Genomic DNA, 17,395 nt, shown 5'->3' with positions numbered 1-17,395 from the left:
AAATTGTAGACAAAAGCTCGACATGTCTGTTGTTTTTCTAGGAGCCGCTTTAACTCTGGCGATAAAATTAGACTCAACTGTTAAGTTGATGTAATTAAAAAAGTTAGAGAAGCTCACTCTACAAGTAAGCTAAATTCCCAATTTTTATACATATTTTATAACCTCATATTATGTACAAAGTTATAAAAAATTGGTAATCTTTATATTTTTGTACCATGTTTTTATTGTTGGAAACAATTAATACATTAGATACTAAAATATTGATATTTTTAAAAACTGGCTAGTATAAATAATTTACTTTGAATACTGTTGTAAGATCTTAATACAAATTATTGTAAATAGGCACAGTAACTAGTCTACGGACTATAAATAAATAAATAAAATATATACATATATTCATTCATAACAATGTACTGATGACGTAAGTAACGGACGGGTGGAAGGATAAAATGGGGATATAAGGTGTTATAAACACAAGTTAAAAAACCTAAAACCGTTTTTGTTTTATAATATTCTTGGTCTTTCGTAAAATGAAAATCATGTATTAATAATCATAAACAGATACTTATTTTGGGTAGACTGATATAAATATAAATTTTTCTAACTTTCTAACAAAGCGTGTCATCAATCATATGGTTAACTTATTATGATATATAATTAAAATAAATGTATTAAATAATGAAATACATTTTAATTGAATATGATATATTTATTGAATCAAATACACTTATTATGATCCATCAATTTTCAAAGTATTTGGATTGTTTTGGATTCCTGTTCCATCAAAAGAAGAAAGAACGAAGTTAACAGGCATTACTGTTGACATCAATGGTATTCCTTATGACTACTATAAAATATTGTCAGTAGCCAGAACAACGGATTTTGAATTAAACTAATATAACACAAAATTTGACACAACACAATTACTGAACAAGATAGATTATGCTATCTCCAAGCAGTTGACTTTTTGACGGACTGTCACCGTATTTTATGATTTTCTTTTCTGTATCGATAAAAAACAACGTTTTTGGGGTCATCATGACGCTATTCTCTGTTGGTTGTATGTGATTGGGAATCAACCTCGGGCCTAAATTTGGATCTTTGTACCTCCATAGAGTTATTTTGTTAGATGCTGGTCAACCGAAAAAAGTTGTTGGCACAAATTAACAAGTAATAATTCAATTATGATATAATATTATGCAATCAAACTCAATCTAATAGATCAGAGAGTACCCAAAAAATAAATTCAGCAGGTGCAACATGCAATATATAACATTTAGTTATTAATACCTGTTCTCATTATCACAATTTTTTTCAAAATGTGCATTAAGTTAAGGCAGAAAAAGAGAAAATATTGTATCCTACTCGTAAATAAAAATTATAAAAAATACAGTTTTTTTTCATTTAAATCAATATGTTTTTTTAAACTATTTATTATTATACAAACAATGAGCTCCTTCCCTCTTTGGATGGTAAGTTTTTATGACATTTGATTGTTCTATCATACTCAGTATAAGAAACATACCTACTAATAATGAAAATTCAAAATTTCAAAATAGAAGTTTTTTTAACACCATTGAATGTTACTACAATAACAAAAAAACTATTTTATATTACAGTTTCTTAGTACCACAATAAAAATGAGAATCTTTTTCTAACCGTAAAATGGGTATGGTAAAACTGCATTTAAGACATCGACAACAATAAATATCTATAAATACTTATCTGAAAGTTCTCCATTTAGTACTAAAGTTGAGAGAAAAGGAATGATAAATGTTTAGTTTTATACTCAGAGTTTAAAACTTAATATTACGATATTGTGTGTTACACCTGAGTGCACCCGCATTGGCAACTGTTTTAGGAATAGGCATCGACAATTGCATAATATTATTATATTATTGTAAATTGGTGTGCACAGAGATTTTTTTTATTTATTCCGTAAACACGACTGGACTTAAGACATTTCTCTGCCATTAATCATTTGAAAAAATATATAAAAATTACAACTGGTCAAGGTTAAATGGAGTATAATTATGATAAACTATTAAAGCTGGGATTTCAATGTACTTTGCATTTTTTCAGAATCTAGCAATGGGATGCTCATTTTATACCATATACTCTTTTCATGTTTTAGTGAAATAGAATAAGAAGTTTTCATTTTGAATTTTTTGTCGATTTTATTTTAAGGTAATTTTTTAATTTTTTAGATCCAAAATTTGAATTTGAAACTTACATGATTTTTATATAAATTTAATAAACTATAAATATATAAATAATAATTTATGGGAATAATTTTTTTCCAAATTAAAGATATTTAAAACAATTGGTCCCATTTGTAAAATTTTTTCATAATCGTTTTAAATGAATTATGTCATATAAACCATATTTAAATAAAAAAAATAAATACTTTGTTAGTAGGTAGTAATGTTTAGGGTATGATAGCATATTGTTTAAGGTACTACAAACCCAGCCTTGATAATTATATTTTATAAATTATTTTATGATATCCTCCCCACCATTCCAAATTCCTGTGCACACCATTGGTATAATAATAAAAATATTGTGCACTTACTCAGTTTTAGATCAATTTTTTTCAGCCTTTTGATCAACTTTTCAACTGTGTCACTGTTGTAAACAGCAAGTTCTCGTTGGAAAAATGGCTTTTGCGGCTGTGGATTAACAACGAGCAGACTTAAGGATTCATCCGGTGGCAAGAACGTTATGTATGGTTCTCCAGGACAACATTCATTACGAATATTTTCTGGTGCTTCGCTGCTGTCAGAATATTTAATGTCAAAATTTTCTAACTGAAATATCAATAAAAGAACCATTGTATTTTGTTGCAAACTGTATATTATTTACAGTTAAATCTACACATATAAATTCCTATACGAAACTTAGCCGGTAAAAATATACATTGTAACAACATTTAAAAAAAATTATATATGTAAGTTTCTACACAGTAAAAAAGTTATGTATGTTAGCACTTCTGTTTATATGTGATTAATATTAATATGTATATTACACAATACACAATACACATGATTGAATAATTTAAATCATTATTTTTATATTATATTATTAGTAAAATTAGTATGTTAAAATTAAGTCAAAAATTATTTTAATGACCTAAATGCCATTAAAATAAATATATTTTACTTATATCCTATAAATTAAATGTAGTCAAATGGGTGCTAATACCTTAGAAAGGATAAAATAATATTTTGTAATTATATGGTTAATTATGAACACATAAATATTTAATATAATCATATTGATTAATATTAAAATATATTCTTTGTTATTGATTTATTGTAATATCAAACTATAATAGTTATATTTTGAAAGTTCTAAAAAAATTAAATAATTGTTTGTTGTACAATCTAAAATGTTGTCTTTTATATGATTTTCTACTTCAGTTTATTTCAATGTATTTTTACTATTTTTTGTTTTTGTGTTACTATATTTTTGTAAATCAAATTTAATATATGTACCTATTTATTTGAATTTGAAATTACAATAGTTTAAAAAAGTTAGTGTATGATTGGTGTAGCCATGTAGGAACTACATATTATTTTTATATTCACTAGCACATTTCTTTTATATATATTAATGTATGCAATGTTTACCTCCTACTTTCGTGTAGGGACAACAATTTTTCCCATACAAATTAGTTATCACTAGGGCTCGGATTTTAAAGCAAATGCTTCTATTTATATATTTAAGATAGAAATCTAATTTTTATACATAAATTTGTTTCACGTTAATCTGATTCGAAATAAACAAATTTTTTTTTGCTTTTTTTAGTATAAATGCTTTTTTTGCTTTTTTCAGTTATTCAAGCTGTGGAATTTTTATTTGTTGTTATGCTATGAAAATAAAATAAAAGTGTTTATTTACTTAATAAGAAATGTGAATACCCGCAATAATGACCGTGACCGTACCATTAGTGCGAAACGTCATTAAATGTAATGATTGAAATGTATAGATTATCGATCTACAGATAGCTTATGGGTCCGATAGCTTATCGAATATTGCATATAGTTTGTAGAACCTACGCTCAGTACTCGTATAACATCGATCTAGACGTGTTTAAAATTTAAGTTTTATAGTGATTTATAGTGTTGTAATTTATTAATATGCCAAAAGTCAAAACGAATGCATTTTTAAAACAATTAGTGTTAGAATTTGGTGAAGAAATTTTTCAAACAGATGGATCGATTTTATATTGCTAACTAATTCGTGTTAATTTTTAGTCGTGCTTTTTTTAAAAATAAATATGCTTCATTTTTGCTTTTTTTAAACAATTTTATGCTTTTTTTGTTATTTATTATGCTTTAAAATCCGAGCCCTAGTTATCACAATATTATTAAGTACGATATACTAACATCCAAAGTGTTTTCTAGATAGGATCTGTTCACTTCGAGCACGGATTTTTCATCAAAGTCCAATTTAACATTGAAAGCAGAATCACCAACCTTGATCAGTTTTTCTTTTACCATCTGTGCGAACGGCATTGCTCGCTTCATGTACTTTTTGAGTGATTCTTTTTTACCCAGAGCCGAAGAAATGATTTTATTATCTGGTAAGGTATTGCCATTTTCCTGGGTACATAAAGACATTATATTAAAGTTGTGTGACAAATAAAATACATCTTAGTAATAATATACAATGTGATTTATTCAAATTGAATTTATCAAACAACACTCATTATTTAAAAAAGTATTGACTTTTTTCAAAATATTTTTTTACATAGTTTCAAGTTGTTAAAAACCAACGCTTTTATTAAAAAATTATATTTATTATCCTTATCATTTTATAAGTTTTTTACTTTTTAGAATTGCAACATAGCTTTTTAATTTCATATTCCAAAGCAGAATATTTTTCTAAAAATTTTGATACATAAAAATCGAATTTAGGACGAGTAGTTTATGAGTTATAAGTATTTTAAGTTTAAACAAGCGGAGTAGTGGACAAACATTTTGCAGGGTAACCCCGTACCACTCCACTCTTCCAATCTAAACTTTAATATTGAGTTATAGGTATACTCATAAACTACTAGCGCTAAATTCGAAATTTTAACATAATAATTAATAAAAAAAATAGCTTTATTAATTTATGAAATTTTAAGTATAGGTTACCATTTGAAAATCAAAAGTCGATAGTGGTTTATCTAATAAATATAAGGGTGAAAAATATAAAAAAAATAAACAATTCAAGAAGAGTGTAAATCTACAATTTTGAAAAAAAAAATTTGAAAAAAGTCAATACTTTTTTAAATAATGAGTGTTGTTTGATAAAAGAATCACCCTGTATATACAATTGAAATAATCAATGAATGTTTGATTTTTAAATTTCAGCTTAACAAGCCATGGAATGTGGAAAGCTTGGAATATAATATCTAATTGGTAAAGAGATTTATAGTATTGCTATTAGCAATGAAAATAACACTTTACAGAACTGCCAAAGAAAACTAGTTTTCAACGGCTTCTAAAATTGTGTTAAATTACATTTCAAAGGAAGTTCTTTATATGTTTAGATCTATAATTATAATTTTGAATTAAATTTAGTCTCAAATTTTCAACTAGATATTATGTTTTTAACTACTGGGGTATTTAGCCAAATACTTTATATAATCAATTAATAACTAATAGCTGTAGTACTTATAGTTATTTAGTCTTTACCTATTCAGTTTATTAATTTAGGCATTATGATACTATAAAAACATGTTTTATACGGCATAATTAAGTAGACACTACACCCTCATGTGTTGTATGCGTCTTACAAGTAAGTAACATGGCAAATTTTATTTTCAGCAGACCACGTTTAGCTTTGTTAATTTAAAATGTAGAGTGATTTGGTCTCCTATCAAAATTAAAGGTAACATTATAATAAAAAGCTTATGAAAAGCCTTAGATAATAATGTTACCTTTTATTTTTATTTTGTGCCATTACATACATTCAGCCATATACATTAAATTAAAAGATGTTTTTAAAAATAAAAAATAATTTCTTATGAAACTTTCTGAAAAAAAAGTAAAAACGTTCCCAATTTGTATATTTCAACTTTAAATTTTATTTAAAAGCTCTTAAAATTTGGAAATTTGAAATATTTATCAGTTGAAATTAAATTAAATTAATTAAAAATTAGCTGGAAAAATTAATGAAGAATTTAAATCTGTTTCCAGAATTCCTATCTAATTGATAGACCATTCTATATGACAAACAAAAAGCTCATGATTTGAAAAAAACTTTATCTAGTTCAACAGTTATATGAGCATGCAGAAGTTATACATCATGATTGTTTTTAACACTAAGAACACATAACTCCAGAAAGTATTGTCTACTGTCTACAATGAATGCCTTAATAATAGACCATTTGTAATTCTCTTAGAAATAAAAATAACAAGACCATATTAAAGGGTTCCTCCCTGGCCTCTCCTACAAATATATTATTTAGACATACGGAGTAAAGCTGTTTCATTGTTTCCAATATGGTTGTTTGCCACGGAGGGAATGTCTTTGCGACCCATGCTACAGCTTTTGTTGGTTTTTCTACCACTTTGGCTTTAGCTTGATTCTTTTTAGCTCCAATATTCAGCATATTTTTTTGTTGCAGTCTAAAAGAATGAGCTGCTTCCATCAAGTATTCGCCACTTTGAAGGAGTTTATAATCAACTTCATCGGCTTGAGGCCAACTTGCCTTGACCACACTATCAGCCTATAAAATTAAAATAAATAATTACAGTTTGTTTATAGAAAAAAAAATTGTAATTTTTCAAATAATTACATTTCCTAATAGCTGGTAAACATGTTCAGAGACGTGTGGACAAATTGGAGCCAACAGAATAGTCTGAACTTTAATGAAATGCAATATCAGATCTTTGTGCATACATTCACCTCCAAGTTCTGGATTGCCACAAAGTTCACGATACCTATCACGAGCGGCTTGTAATTCAAAGAAACCAGTTCTCAAAGCTTCTTTGAATAAAAGTTTTTCATAATATTCGCCAGTTTGTTGAATTTTAAGATTTATTTCGCTGAAAAAAAAAATTGTTTTAGTAAAGGAATAATCTATTTTAAGAATTTTAGTTAAGTTAAATAAATAAAAAGTAGAACTTAAAGTTACCTCATAAATACAGTATCTGTAAACGAATCAGTTGGTCCATTTCTAAGCGTAGCCTCTGAAGCTAGCACTTCTTTAACCCATTCAATAAATGTATAAAGTCTTAAAATACCTAAAAAATAAATAATCTATATTAAATACAAAATAGAAATTAAATATTTACATATTTAAACATTAAAAATTAAATACCTGCGTCAGCCATATTTTCAACAAAATTTGCGTCTTCAATGGCATCTCCAGCATCGGCTAAACAAAATCTCATACCATCTGCACTAAACTTATTAACCGCTTCTTCTAATGTCATAAAATTTCCATCTGATTTAGACATCTAGCATAAATAGAACAATAATAATATTCAAAATTTAATATTTAAAACATAAAAATAATGATATATGTTTAAAAAATAATTTTACCTTTGCTGAGTTTAATAATAAATGTCCATTTGCTCTTATACTCTTTGGCCAAAGATCTGGCCGATTAGCCCAAATGGCGCAATGGTTGTATATAAAAAATGTTAAATGATTCTGAATTAAATCTTTGCCAGAACATCGTAAGTCTACTGGATACCAATATTCAAATTCATTTTTCATAATATCTAAATATTTTTTATTAATTTTACATTGTTTAGGATAATTCTTATTATCCAAAAATATGTAATCCCAAACTTCGGGAGTTAACTCTTCTGGCCTAAAGTGCAAACATAATAGATTGATTATTTCAAAAACAAGTATGAAAATTTAATATTTAAAACAAAAATATTAATTTATTAATTTTTCCTATAATTTATAATTAACATTTAACATTAATCTGAGCATTGTAAAAATACTTGGTGTATTGAAACAATTATATTAATAAACTAAAAAAAAAAAACATTATTCTGATATTGATTATTTACATTGACTTACTTAATATTATATCTGTTTCCATTTTCTCCTTTGAATGTCCCTTCTTGTAGAAAATGAGCGATTGTATAATATGCCATATAAATAGTAGAATCAGATAGAGACTCAATTAACCAATATTCGTCCCATGGCAATTTTGTTCCTTTTATGTTTAAATATTAATTTGCTTAGAGTGGAATTAAAATATAAAAATGAAAAATAATTTCATTACCTAATCCATAAGTTCTAGAACAAGCATATTCGTGCAACCAGTTTAAACAAGACATAAAATTTTTCTTAACTTCTTCATGGTAAGTATTTATATTCTTTAATGCCAATTCTGCAGCTGCTTTCCACTCTGATTCACCATAATCTAAATACCATTGATCACATAAAGCAATAACACATTCATCGCCAGACCTATAAATCAGTTAAAAAATATAATTCTGAAATGACATAAATCAAAATGTTTTAACATACCTAGACAATATGGTTTTTTCAGGTTCATAATAAATAACAGCTTCTTTTGAATCTGTAAGTTTTTGTTGTAAAACTTTTTTAACATCTTGCACTTTTTGTCCTTTGAATTCTCCAACTATAAGTATCTGAAATTTAAAATTTATTTAGAAAATTAACATTCAAAGAATTTAAATTCAATGAAGGCTAACCCCTTCATAAAATGCTTTTAAGTAAACTTTCTCTTTAGCTATTTGTAATTTTTCTTTATCATTTTGACTTTGAATTTTTAATTCATCATAAACTGTAACAGCACATAAGTTTCCGAATTCTGGGATTTCAATAATAGGTATCTGAAATAAATAACTCATAAAAATAATGTTTTTATGTTAAATATTAATATAATACATATTATACAGATATTATGTAATAAAATACATTTAAGTTAATTAAAAAAATAATTATTGATCATATTTGAAATCTGACAAAAATTACTCACAGGCTCAAATGGAAGAACCATTTCATCAGTAATATAATATTTTTCACGGAATGCTGGTTTCTTTTTTAGATCAGTTAAAGCTGCATAATCATCAGGCGAATCAGAAGGAACACTTGTAACAACTCCAGTACCTTTATCAGGCTTAATTGATAACATTGGTAGGGTATATATGATATCATTGAAACTAAGTGGTGCATTCAACTTTGCACCTAAAATATCCTAAAATATGGGTAAATAACACTATTATTGAACAATAAATGGTTAATTGTTTGAAATTACTTGTCCTTTTAGTTTGGTAATAATTTCATATTCTCCATTTTTTGCTGTGAACCCTTGATATGACATGTTCTTAGCAGCTCTTTCACTACAAACGAAAATGCTTTCATCATTTAATTTAAAAGTAATATATTCCAAGTCAGGGTGTACCCAGCAATTAGTCTGACCATACATTGTCTCTGGCCGTAAAGTAGCAGCCACTAAAAATACTGGTTTATTTTTCAAAGACCTGAACAGATAATTTATAAATTAGACATAAATAAAAATTATTATATCATATAATATAAACAATTTAGTAATACTTTTTGGTGAATTTAAGTTTTTCAGGATAGGGTTGAACTAATTTCATTTTAATTAAAGTATATTCTTGAGGACCAACGCCTTCACCTTTGGATCTGTCATGGTCCATACACGGCTGATTGTCTTTCGGTGAAAATACAGTATACCGTTTTCCAAACTTAATTTTGTTATTATCACGAAGACGTAAAAATTGCCAACGAACAAAACTATCAAAAAATGGATTTTCATTTGTTGTTATGAATGTCCTGCGCCAATCGACCTAAGTATTAGAATCAACACTAAATGAAGTATATGCATTGTACAAACATTTGATTTAAAATGCTTACATGAATACCAATACTTTTAAGATCGTTAACAGCTAAAGGTGGAAAATAATTTAACCACGTCAAAGGATCTTCAAAACTTCGTATTTGTTCATTATCTTCAAAACCCAAACTTTTCATAATTTGCCATTGATATTTAGCTCTACTGCCTTTTGCAATGGCTTTACTCTACACAAAAATGCCTATCAGTAAGATGCATGAATTTATTCATATTTAATTGTTTTTATAAGTAACCTTTTTGCCTTTACTCTTGTCCTTAATAATATCTGTATTTATTTCGACTTCAATTTCTTCTTCATCATCATCTGGGAAGCGTGGTGGACAGCCAAATGTCTGAATCTCCCATTTCAATTTATCTGCACACGCTTTAATAGGCATACCAGTACAATGAAATCCAAACGGAAACAAGACTTGTTTGCCTTTCAAACGTTGAAATCGAACTGCAAACTAAAAATCAGTACATTTGACATTGGTTTTTCTCATTTTGAGGAGATATTTTGAGAACAAACATACCTCGCATTTAGAAAGGGAAAATGTATGCCCTAAATGTAGCCTGCCATTCATGTACGGAAATGGAAACGTCGCCAAATATTTCTCATCACCTTTCCTCTTTGTATTCTTGGATGGCGGTGCATCAATTTCGTGAATCTTCTGTTCGTGCCATTGACGTTGGATCTCCTTTTCGATCTGTCGCAGATACTCTACCTTGACGGTGCCTTTGCGTGTTTCGGTCTAGAAAATCACAAGACTTTCAGTTACAAACACCAAGAATAAGCCAATAATAGTATTGTTAAATCGATACATACCATGACTGAATATACAAATGTCGATGATTCTATGTCATAAACTAAAATACCTAGTCAGCTTTATATATTAACAATTTCCGGCTGAAACATAAAGTTTGTAAAAAACTAAAAAACACGAGTGTACGATTTATTGATGTCGGGAAGTCTCGCAATCATGCAATCATAATATGCCACCAGCCATGCACGTTGTCTATACCAACTGACAACTACTTTAATCACAGAACAATTTAATCAAAGTATATTGACTTCGATGTGTACATGATAATTGATAACAGTTATTGATATCAAGCCACAGATATAGATAATTATCTATATCTGTGTAGGGAGAACAGCAGTGTAGTTTTATAACGTTAGATATAAATACAAACAAAATTATGAATTTTGAACTACAAAATAATTTGCGGAGATTAATGGTTTTGACGAATTTTTGTCAATATTTGAAATTCAAATGCTCATCAAAATTTAATTTGAATTTCCGGTGGAATTTTTATTTGTGATAAAGATTGAAAAACTTGTAATGAATCTTGTATTAAATTTTGAAATCTTAGATTTAAAAAGAAAATTTTTTATGAATTTCTAGCTTAAAATAATTTGTGAATTTTCGTGATTTTTACGTATTTTGTCAAAATTCAAACTTTGAATGCTTATAAAAAAAAATTGTGACTATTCATTCTTTTATTTTTCAACTGCTATTGTAACAATATGTTAAGAGCCTTGTATTAAATTTTCAAGCTTTTCTGCCTAACAAATAAATTTTTATCGATATTAATTTAAAAAAAACTAATAATGATCGAAAATTTCAAATGCCTATGAATAATTCAACTTAAGTCAAAATTTTTTGAAAATTGCATGGTGATAGAATATACTTATATAAACATTCGGCGAAAATTTCATGTATCTATGGTCATTCGTTTTAAAGTTACATCAAAAACCAAAATCAATTTTGTCGAAAAATGAGTGTGCGTAAAATTTCCCGTTTTTCCCTTAATTTTTAGTTTGTTTATCCCGATTATTTAGAAAAATATTACGTTTGACCCCCTAAAGTACCAACTAGATTCATTTTCTGATCGAACGAGGTACTGAAGTCAAAAATCAAGCATTTTTACTGGCCCAAAACGAGATGACAGACACAAAAAAAACACACACATCATTCTAAACTCAATACATTCATTACTTCGTTCAGAATCTAACAAAGCGGGTAAGTGGATGTCGCTCTGCTGTACATTAGGTGGTGGGGTGGACCTCTGACTAGGGTAGGTTAGATTTGAATGCAATGATAGGTATCATTGTATACGAAAAACGATTCTGAACGGAGATGATTTGTCAGTCTAGGATATATTGTAGATAATTAAAAATTTTCAAATCTTTGATTTAAAAAGAAAATTTTGTATAAATTTCTAGCTTAAAATAATTTGCAAATTTTCGTAATTTTTACGTATTTAGTCAATATTTGAACTTCAAATGCTAATAAAAAAAAAATTGTGCCTACGTATTTTTATAATTTTTTAATTACTATAAGAATAACTTATGAGGAACTTTGTATTCAATTTTCAAACATTTTGATAGTGCCGAAAAAATTTTATCAACCCTTCAAAAAAATTTTTCTGAAAAATTGAAAATTTCAGTTGTCTATTTATATCTCAAAAAAAGTCAAAATATTTTTAAAATCAAATCATGTAAAGAAAATGCCAATCTAAACAACTGATAAAATTTTCACGTATCTACGACTTATACTTTTTGAAAAATAACAACAGGGGTGGACTGGCCAGGGGGGCTAGGGGGAAATATCCTCCTGGGCTGGTCTAAATTATGAAATTTGGGCCGGTCGTCGAACAATAAACTTGTAATATATTTAGGCAATAAACATTCATATTGTTTACAAAATCACAACTGATATAGTAATAATACAGTAAAATATTTAGGTCCGCTAAGCTGTATTTCCCCCTGGGCCGACAATCTCCCAGTCCGCCCCTGAATAACAAATATTTAAAATCGTTTCAGGATAAATCGTTATCGTAACGCTATTTCGTAAAAATTTAAAATTCAAACGCACCTCAAATTTTTCCTATAATGACGCTTCGAGATTTCTCTATAGCTACTTGAAGGAAAACTTGTGGAAAATTTAGTGTTGTATTCTTAATTCTTAGTTATAAACACAAAAAATTTTACGATTTTTCAGCTTCAAAATTATTTGCAAATTTTCGCATTTTCGACAGATTTCGTAAAAATTTGAACTATAAACGCTTATGAAAAAAAATTGTGCTACCCTTTATAACCTTAGATAGAAATACAAACAATATTATGAATTTTGAACTACAAAATAATTTGCAAATATTCATGGTTTTGACGAATTTCTGTCAATATTTGAAATTCAAATGCTAATAAAAATTTAATTTGAATTTCCGGTTGACATTTTTTTAGTGATAAAGGTTGACAAATTTGTAAGGAATCTTGTATTAAATTTTCAAATCTTAGATTTAAAAAGGAAATTTTTTATGAATTTCTAACTTATAATAATTTACGAATTTTCGTGATTTTTACGTATGTTGTCAAAATTAAACTTTGAATGCATGTAAACAAAAAATGTGTCTATATATTTCTTTTATTTTTCAACTGCTATTGTAAAAATATATTATGAGCCTTGTATTAAATTCTCAAATCTTAGAATTAAAAAGAAAAACTTCTATGAATTTAGATCTAAGATAATTTGAACATTGCCGTAATTTTTATGTATTTAGTCAAAATTTGAACTTCAAATGCTAATAAAAAAAATCGTGCCTATGTATTTTTGTAATTTTTTAATCACTATATGAATAACTTATGAGGAACCTTGCATTAAATTTTCAAGTTTTTTTGATCGTCCAACATTTTTTTACCGACACTTCAAAAAAAAATTCTCAAAAAATTCGAAAATTTCAGTGGTCTATAAATAACTCAAAAAAGTCAAAACTTTTTGAAAATTAAACTGTATATATATAACACTAACATAAACATTTGGTGAAAATTTCAAGTACTTACAGTGATTAGTTTTTAAATTACAACCATATAAAAAAAACGATTTGGTAGAAAACTGATTTTGCGTAAAAATTCCCGTTTTTTTGTCATTTTTTTTTTTTGTTTTTCTCGATGTTTTTGAAAACTGTTGGAAAATGTTTACTTTTGACCTGTATAATGCACCAAGGATCTTCAATTTTACATCGGAAACCACCCCCAAAGTTTGAAATCGAAGCATTATTTCGACTAGTTATGCTGTACACAGACACAAAAATAAAAAAAAACACATCATTGTAAAATCAATACATTCATCACTTCGTTCAGAATCTAAAAACATAATATTTTAAACGAGTATTCATATACAGATTTTATACTTTGTATTTATCAATAACATAATATAATTTTAACTTACTTTTCCGTTATATGGTTTATCTATAATGTAGCAAAAATTACTTTCGTCTACCAATGTTGGTTTCGATCTAATCGTTAATGTACAGATAGTTAATAAAAAATAACATAGTGACAAAATAACACAGTATTTAACAATGGAACGTGGACCGTTTGATTTCAACTTGATCACTAACACATTGTAACTTTAAAACACATTCCAATCGGTTATTACAGTTTGACTGATAGACGATATAGTTATCGTTATGGCATTATCGGACAAATAACCACATTATAATCGAAAATACAATTAAAGATTGAACCCGTGACTGCAGTGCTATCTCCACCAATAACACATTTTTTTTTTTTTTTATATTAAAATAGAAAATGTACAAAATTGTGTAGCAAAATATGTACAATAAGCAAATAGGAAAAGTAATGGAGAATAGTTGTAGGTTAGGAATTCATTAACGTATTAAATTACAATAAGCAAACTCTATGTTACGTATATTTAAATATTTGCGTTTAATGTAATTTCGCCAACATACCCGTTCGCCGATGCATTCATTCGCCAACGACGCCAACATACACATTCACCGAAAAAGTTTCACCGTAATCTCTTTCGCCGAGATATCTTAAAACCTCATAATACTCCTATTTTTGTTTTCATCATATTTATTGTAGAGGGTAAAATCTATTTTGGATAAACCCGTGGAATATTTCTATACCACGGCTGTACGCCTGTACTGTCGATAAAATCATGTGAAACGGTACAACATTAAATCCTCTAACTTGGTGTAGCTATAATCAAACTAAATTCCCAAATTTATTACCAGTTGGAATAAAATATCTAGGACCTATAGATATTCCCGCCGGTTGCCACGTCCGTTTGCTCTGAGCGCATGTTCTCAAAATCAAGACAAATTATACTATTAAGAGTAGACATAGACTTAGTCCTGGTTCAGTTGAACAATTAGTAATTTCACATGATAATATATAATTATTAACTAATGATAAATATGTTGAGTTCTAGTTAGACTTAAACTAATTCTAGGTTCGGTTCGGGTTCGAAAAAAACATTTATAGTTTGGTTCAAGTTCGGTTCGATTTTAAAAATCAGGGTTCGACCAATCACTAGATTTTATATAGTCGTGACGTAAGTTAATTATAGATAGGCAATAATTTACTATAGTTACAACTTTCAATAACTTTTGAATAACGAGCAATTACTTTAAATATTACTTTACAATATATAACTCAATAACAGTAATCAGCTAAAATTTAGTATACCTATTTTGTGTATTATACGCATTGCCACATGAACAATCATTAAACATTTATTGAATCAATAATGAGATAATGATTACTTAAACAAGATTTAGTGGACATGCATGATTATTCCATTAAATTTTATTGTATTCATTTAATAATGAATCATGTTTTTATATGATTCACAAATAGAAATTTAGATTACCAGGTTTCGTATTGTGTTATTAAAATGATTTACCATTTTCGAGTGTAATAATTGATACGAAAAGAAAAAAAAAAATTTATACAAATAACCAAAGTGGCATGGTTAAATATTATAATATTATAATTTAATATAATATATGTATAATGAATTAATGAATAATAACTTTAATAAAGAACTATTATGTTATAATAATTAATAAGACGCGAAGGAACATTTTTACATCGAGAGCGGAGTAATAAATATATTTCGAAAGGTTAGTATAATTTTTGTATATGTCGTTATCATTTTTTAGCTAGGAGTGGTAAAATTATTTAATCTTAAAATTTTAAGTACCTTGAGTAAAATGTTCAAAAATACTAAACATTTTTAAAACTAAATAATTTATAAATGTCAAAAAAAAAATGACTTTTGACGACGATGACATTGGAATGCTTGTTCAGCTCGATCATTTACCTATCAGAAAATCATTCCTAATAGCTAAGAAAAGCGCAGTGACAATAACGAACTTTGCTCACTTACTCGGTTAGGTCACGAACATCGTGGTAAGACAGGGTAGTTGTCAGTGACCGTGTGTTATAAATTCATAGCTCCTGTTATACTATATGTCTATAAAAACATAGTACACAAGAAAGTTAAGTTGTTGCTCATGCAAAAAATGCATAAGTTAAATATTGTAAGTGATAGGAATTAATGATTCCATAGTTAAGTCTCATGCCTCGCAAGTAGGATTCAAAAATATATAAAGTACCTACTGAGTAATAGTAATAGAAGAAACTGAGTTAAAGTGTATCCTGTTTTTAATAATAACCAACAAATTACATATTATACACAAACAAGTAAGTGAACTGTGTTTGAACTTTAAAAAAAAAGTGTTAATCTATTATTTTGTATTTAAAATTTAAAAGTAATTATTAATTGGTATGTTTAATAAATTATATTATAAAACGAGAGCTAATAGTATTTTTTATTATTTATTCGGATACTTTTTTTTCTTGTTTGCTTTTAAATTAACATATTACGCAGATAAGTATTGAAAATAGTACTTTAAATGTAAAATGCTTAAAATATTCCAAAATAGGAAAAATAAAATAAATGTATGTATATTTTTTATGTATATTTTATGAATTCGGACATGGTATATAATATTTTTTGATTAACTCGTGTGACATATAGGCTATTTTTCCATTCGAAATTCAAGCAAAAGATTTCTTACCTTTTGTTGAAAACGCCACTGGGCTGTACTTGTTGTTGTAATATTTATCTAAATTTGGAATAACACTTACAGCGAAAGTGTACCTAAATTGCCTACTTAACGCGCCGTGTAATAATTATAATAATATTTTAATGTTAATATTAAAGGTATAAATATTTTATAAAAAGTATTATATTCACAATAAATTAAAAATACCCTTATTTTTGGACCACCTGAAGGTTCAACCAAAATCAAATATCATTTAAAAGTAATGATTTTCACCGTTATAAAAAACATATCATTATATTCCTATAAAAAAAAAAACTCAAAATAGGTAGTGTCACTAATAGGTAGTTTCTTCCCTCAAAATATTCATGTAAATTACTCTATGCACATTTGCTTATAGTCCTCGATAATAACAGATTGTAAATTTCTAATATAAAAAAAAAAATTATATTCTTTAGTCTACAGATGATTATTTGCAGCTACCGAGGTAATATTATTATAGTAGTAAACATTTCTGATAAAATTTTGATTATATTCTAAAACATCTTAAGGTGATAAAAAAAACTTTCAATATACGATATTAAAGAAAATGTTGAAGTTTACTAAACATGTGTGATACAGTTTTTTTTTTTTGTCAAATGAGTGGAAAAAAGTTTTTTTATCCTAATAAAATAT

At 27.1% G+C, this 17,395-nt stretch overlaps 1 protein-coding gene across 1 annotated transcript; it reads right to left on the bottom strand.

Annotated features, from left to right (window-relative positions):
* Nucleotides 1-688: 688 nt before the first annotated feature.
* LeuRS (Leucyl-tRNA synthetase) lies at nucleotides 689-10,880 on the bottom strand. Its single transcript, XM_015511447.2, has 19 exons — nucleotides 10,668-10,880; nucleotides 10,375-10,593; nucleotides 10,096-10,308; nucleotides 9,865-10,029; nucleotides 9,541-9,797; nucleotides 9,242-9,467; nucleotides 8,963-9,181; nucleotides 8,676-8,816; nucleotides 8,488-8,612; nucleotides 8,240-8,427; nucleotides 8,032-8,170; nucleotides 7,540-7,813; nucleotides 7,316-7,454; nucleotides 7,130-7,238; nucleotides 6,791-7,040; nucleotides 6,467-6,721; nucleotides 4,389-4,604; nucleotides 2,573-2,807; nucleotides 689-1,132 (listed from the first exon to the last, which is right to left on the bottom strand). The coding sequence occupies exons 1-19, from the start codon at nucleotides 10,668-10,670 to the stop codon at nucleotides 924-926; spliced, it is 3,582 nt and encodes a 1,193-aa protein (XP_015366933.2). The 5' UTR covers nucleotides 10,671-10,880; the 3' UTR covers nucleotides 689-923.
* Nucleotides 10,881-17,395: the final 6,515 nt, after the last annotated feature.

The sequence above is a fragment of the Diuraphis noxia genome, unplaced genomic scaffold (assembly GCF_037042655.1).
Source record: "Diuraphis noxia isolate RWA-SAM2 unplaced genomic scaffold, SU_Dnox_SAM2 contig0004, whole genome shotgun sequence".
Lineage (NCBI taxonomy): Eukaryota > Metazoa > Arthropoda > Insecta > Hemiptera > Aphididae > Diuraphis > Diuraphis noxia.
This window is presented reverse-complemented; position numbering and strand designations above follow the sequence as displayed.

Coding starts and splice junctions, on each gene's coding strand:
- LeuRS (XM_015511447.2), bottom strand. Junction 9,182..9,241: donor TTACCAAACTAAAAGGACAA/GTAATTTCAAAC, acceptor CCCATATTTTAG/GATATTTTAGGTGCAAAGTT. Junction 7,239..7,315: donor TGAAAATATGGCTGACGCAG/GTATTTAATTTT, acceptor TTTATTTTTTAG/GTATTTTAAGACTTTATACA.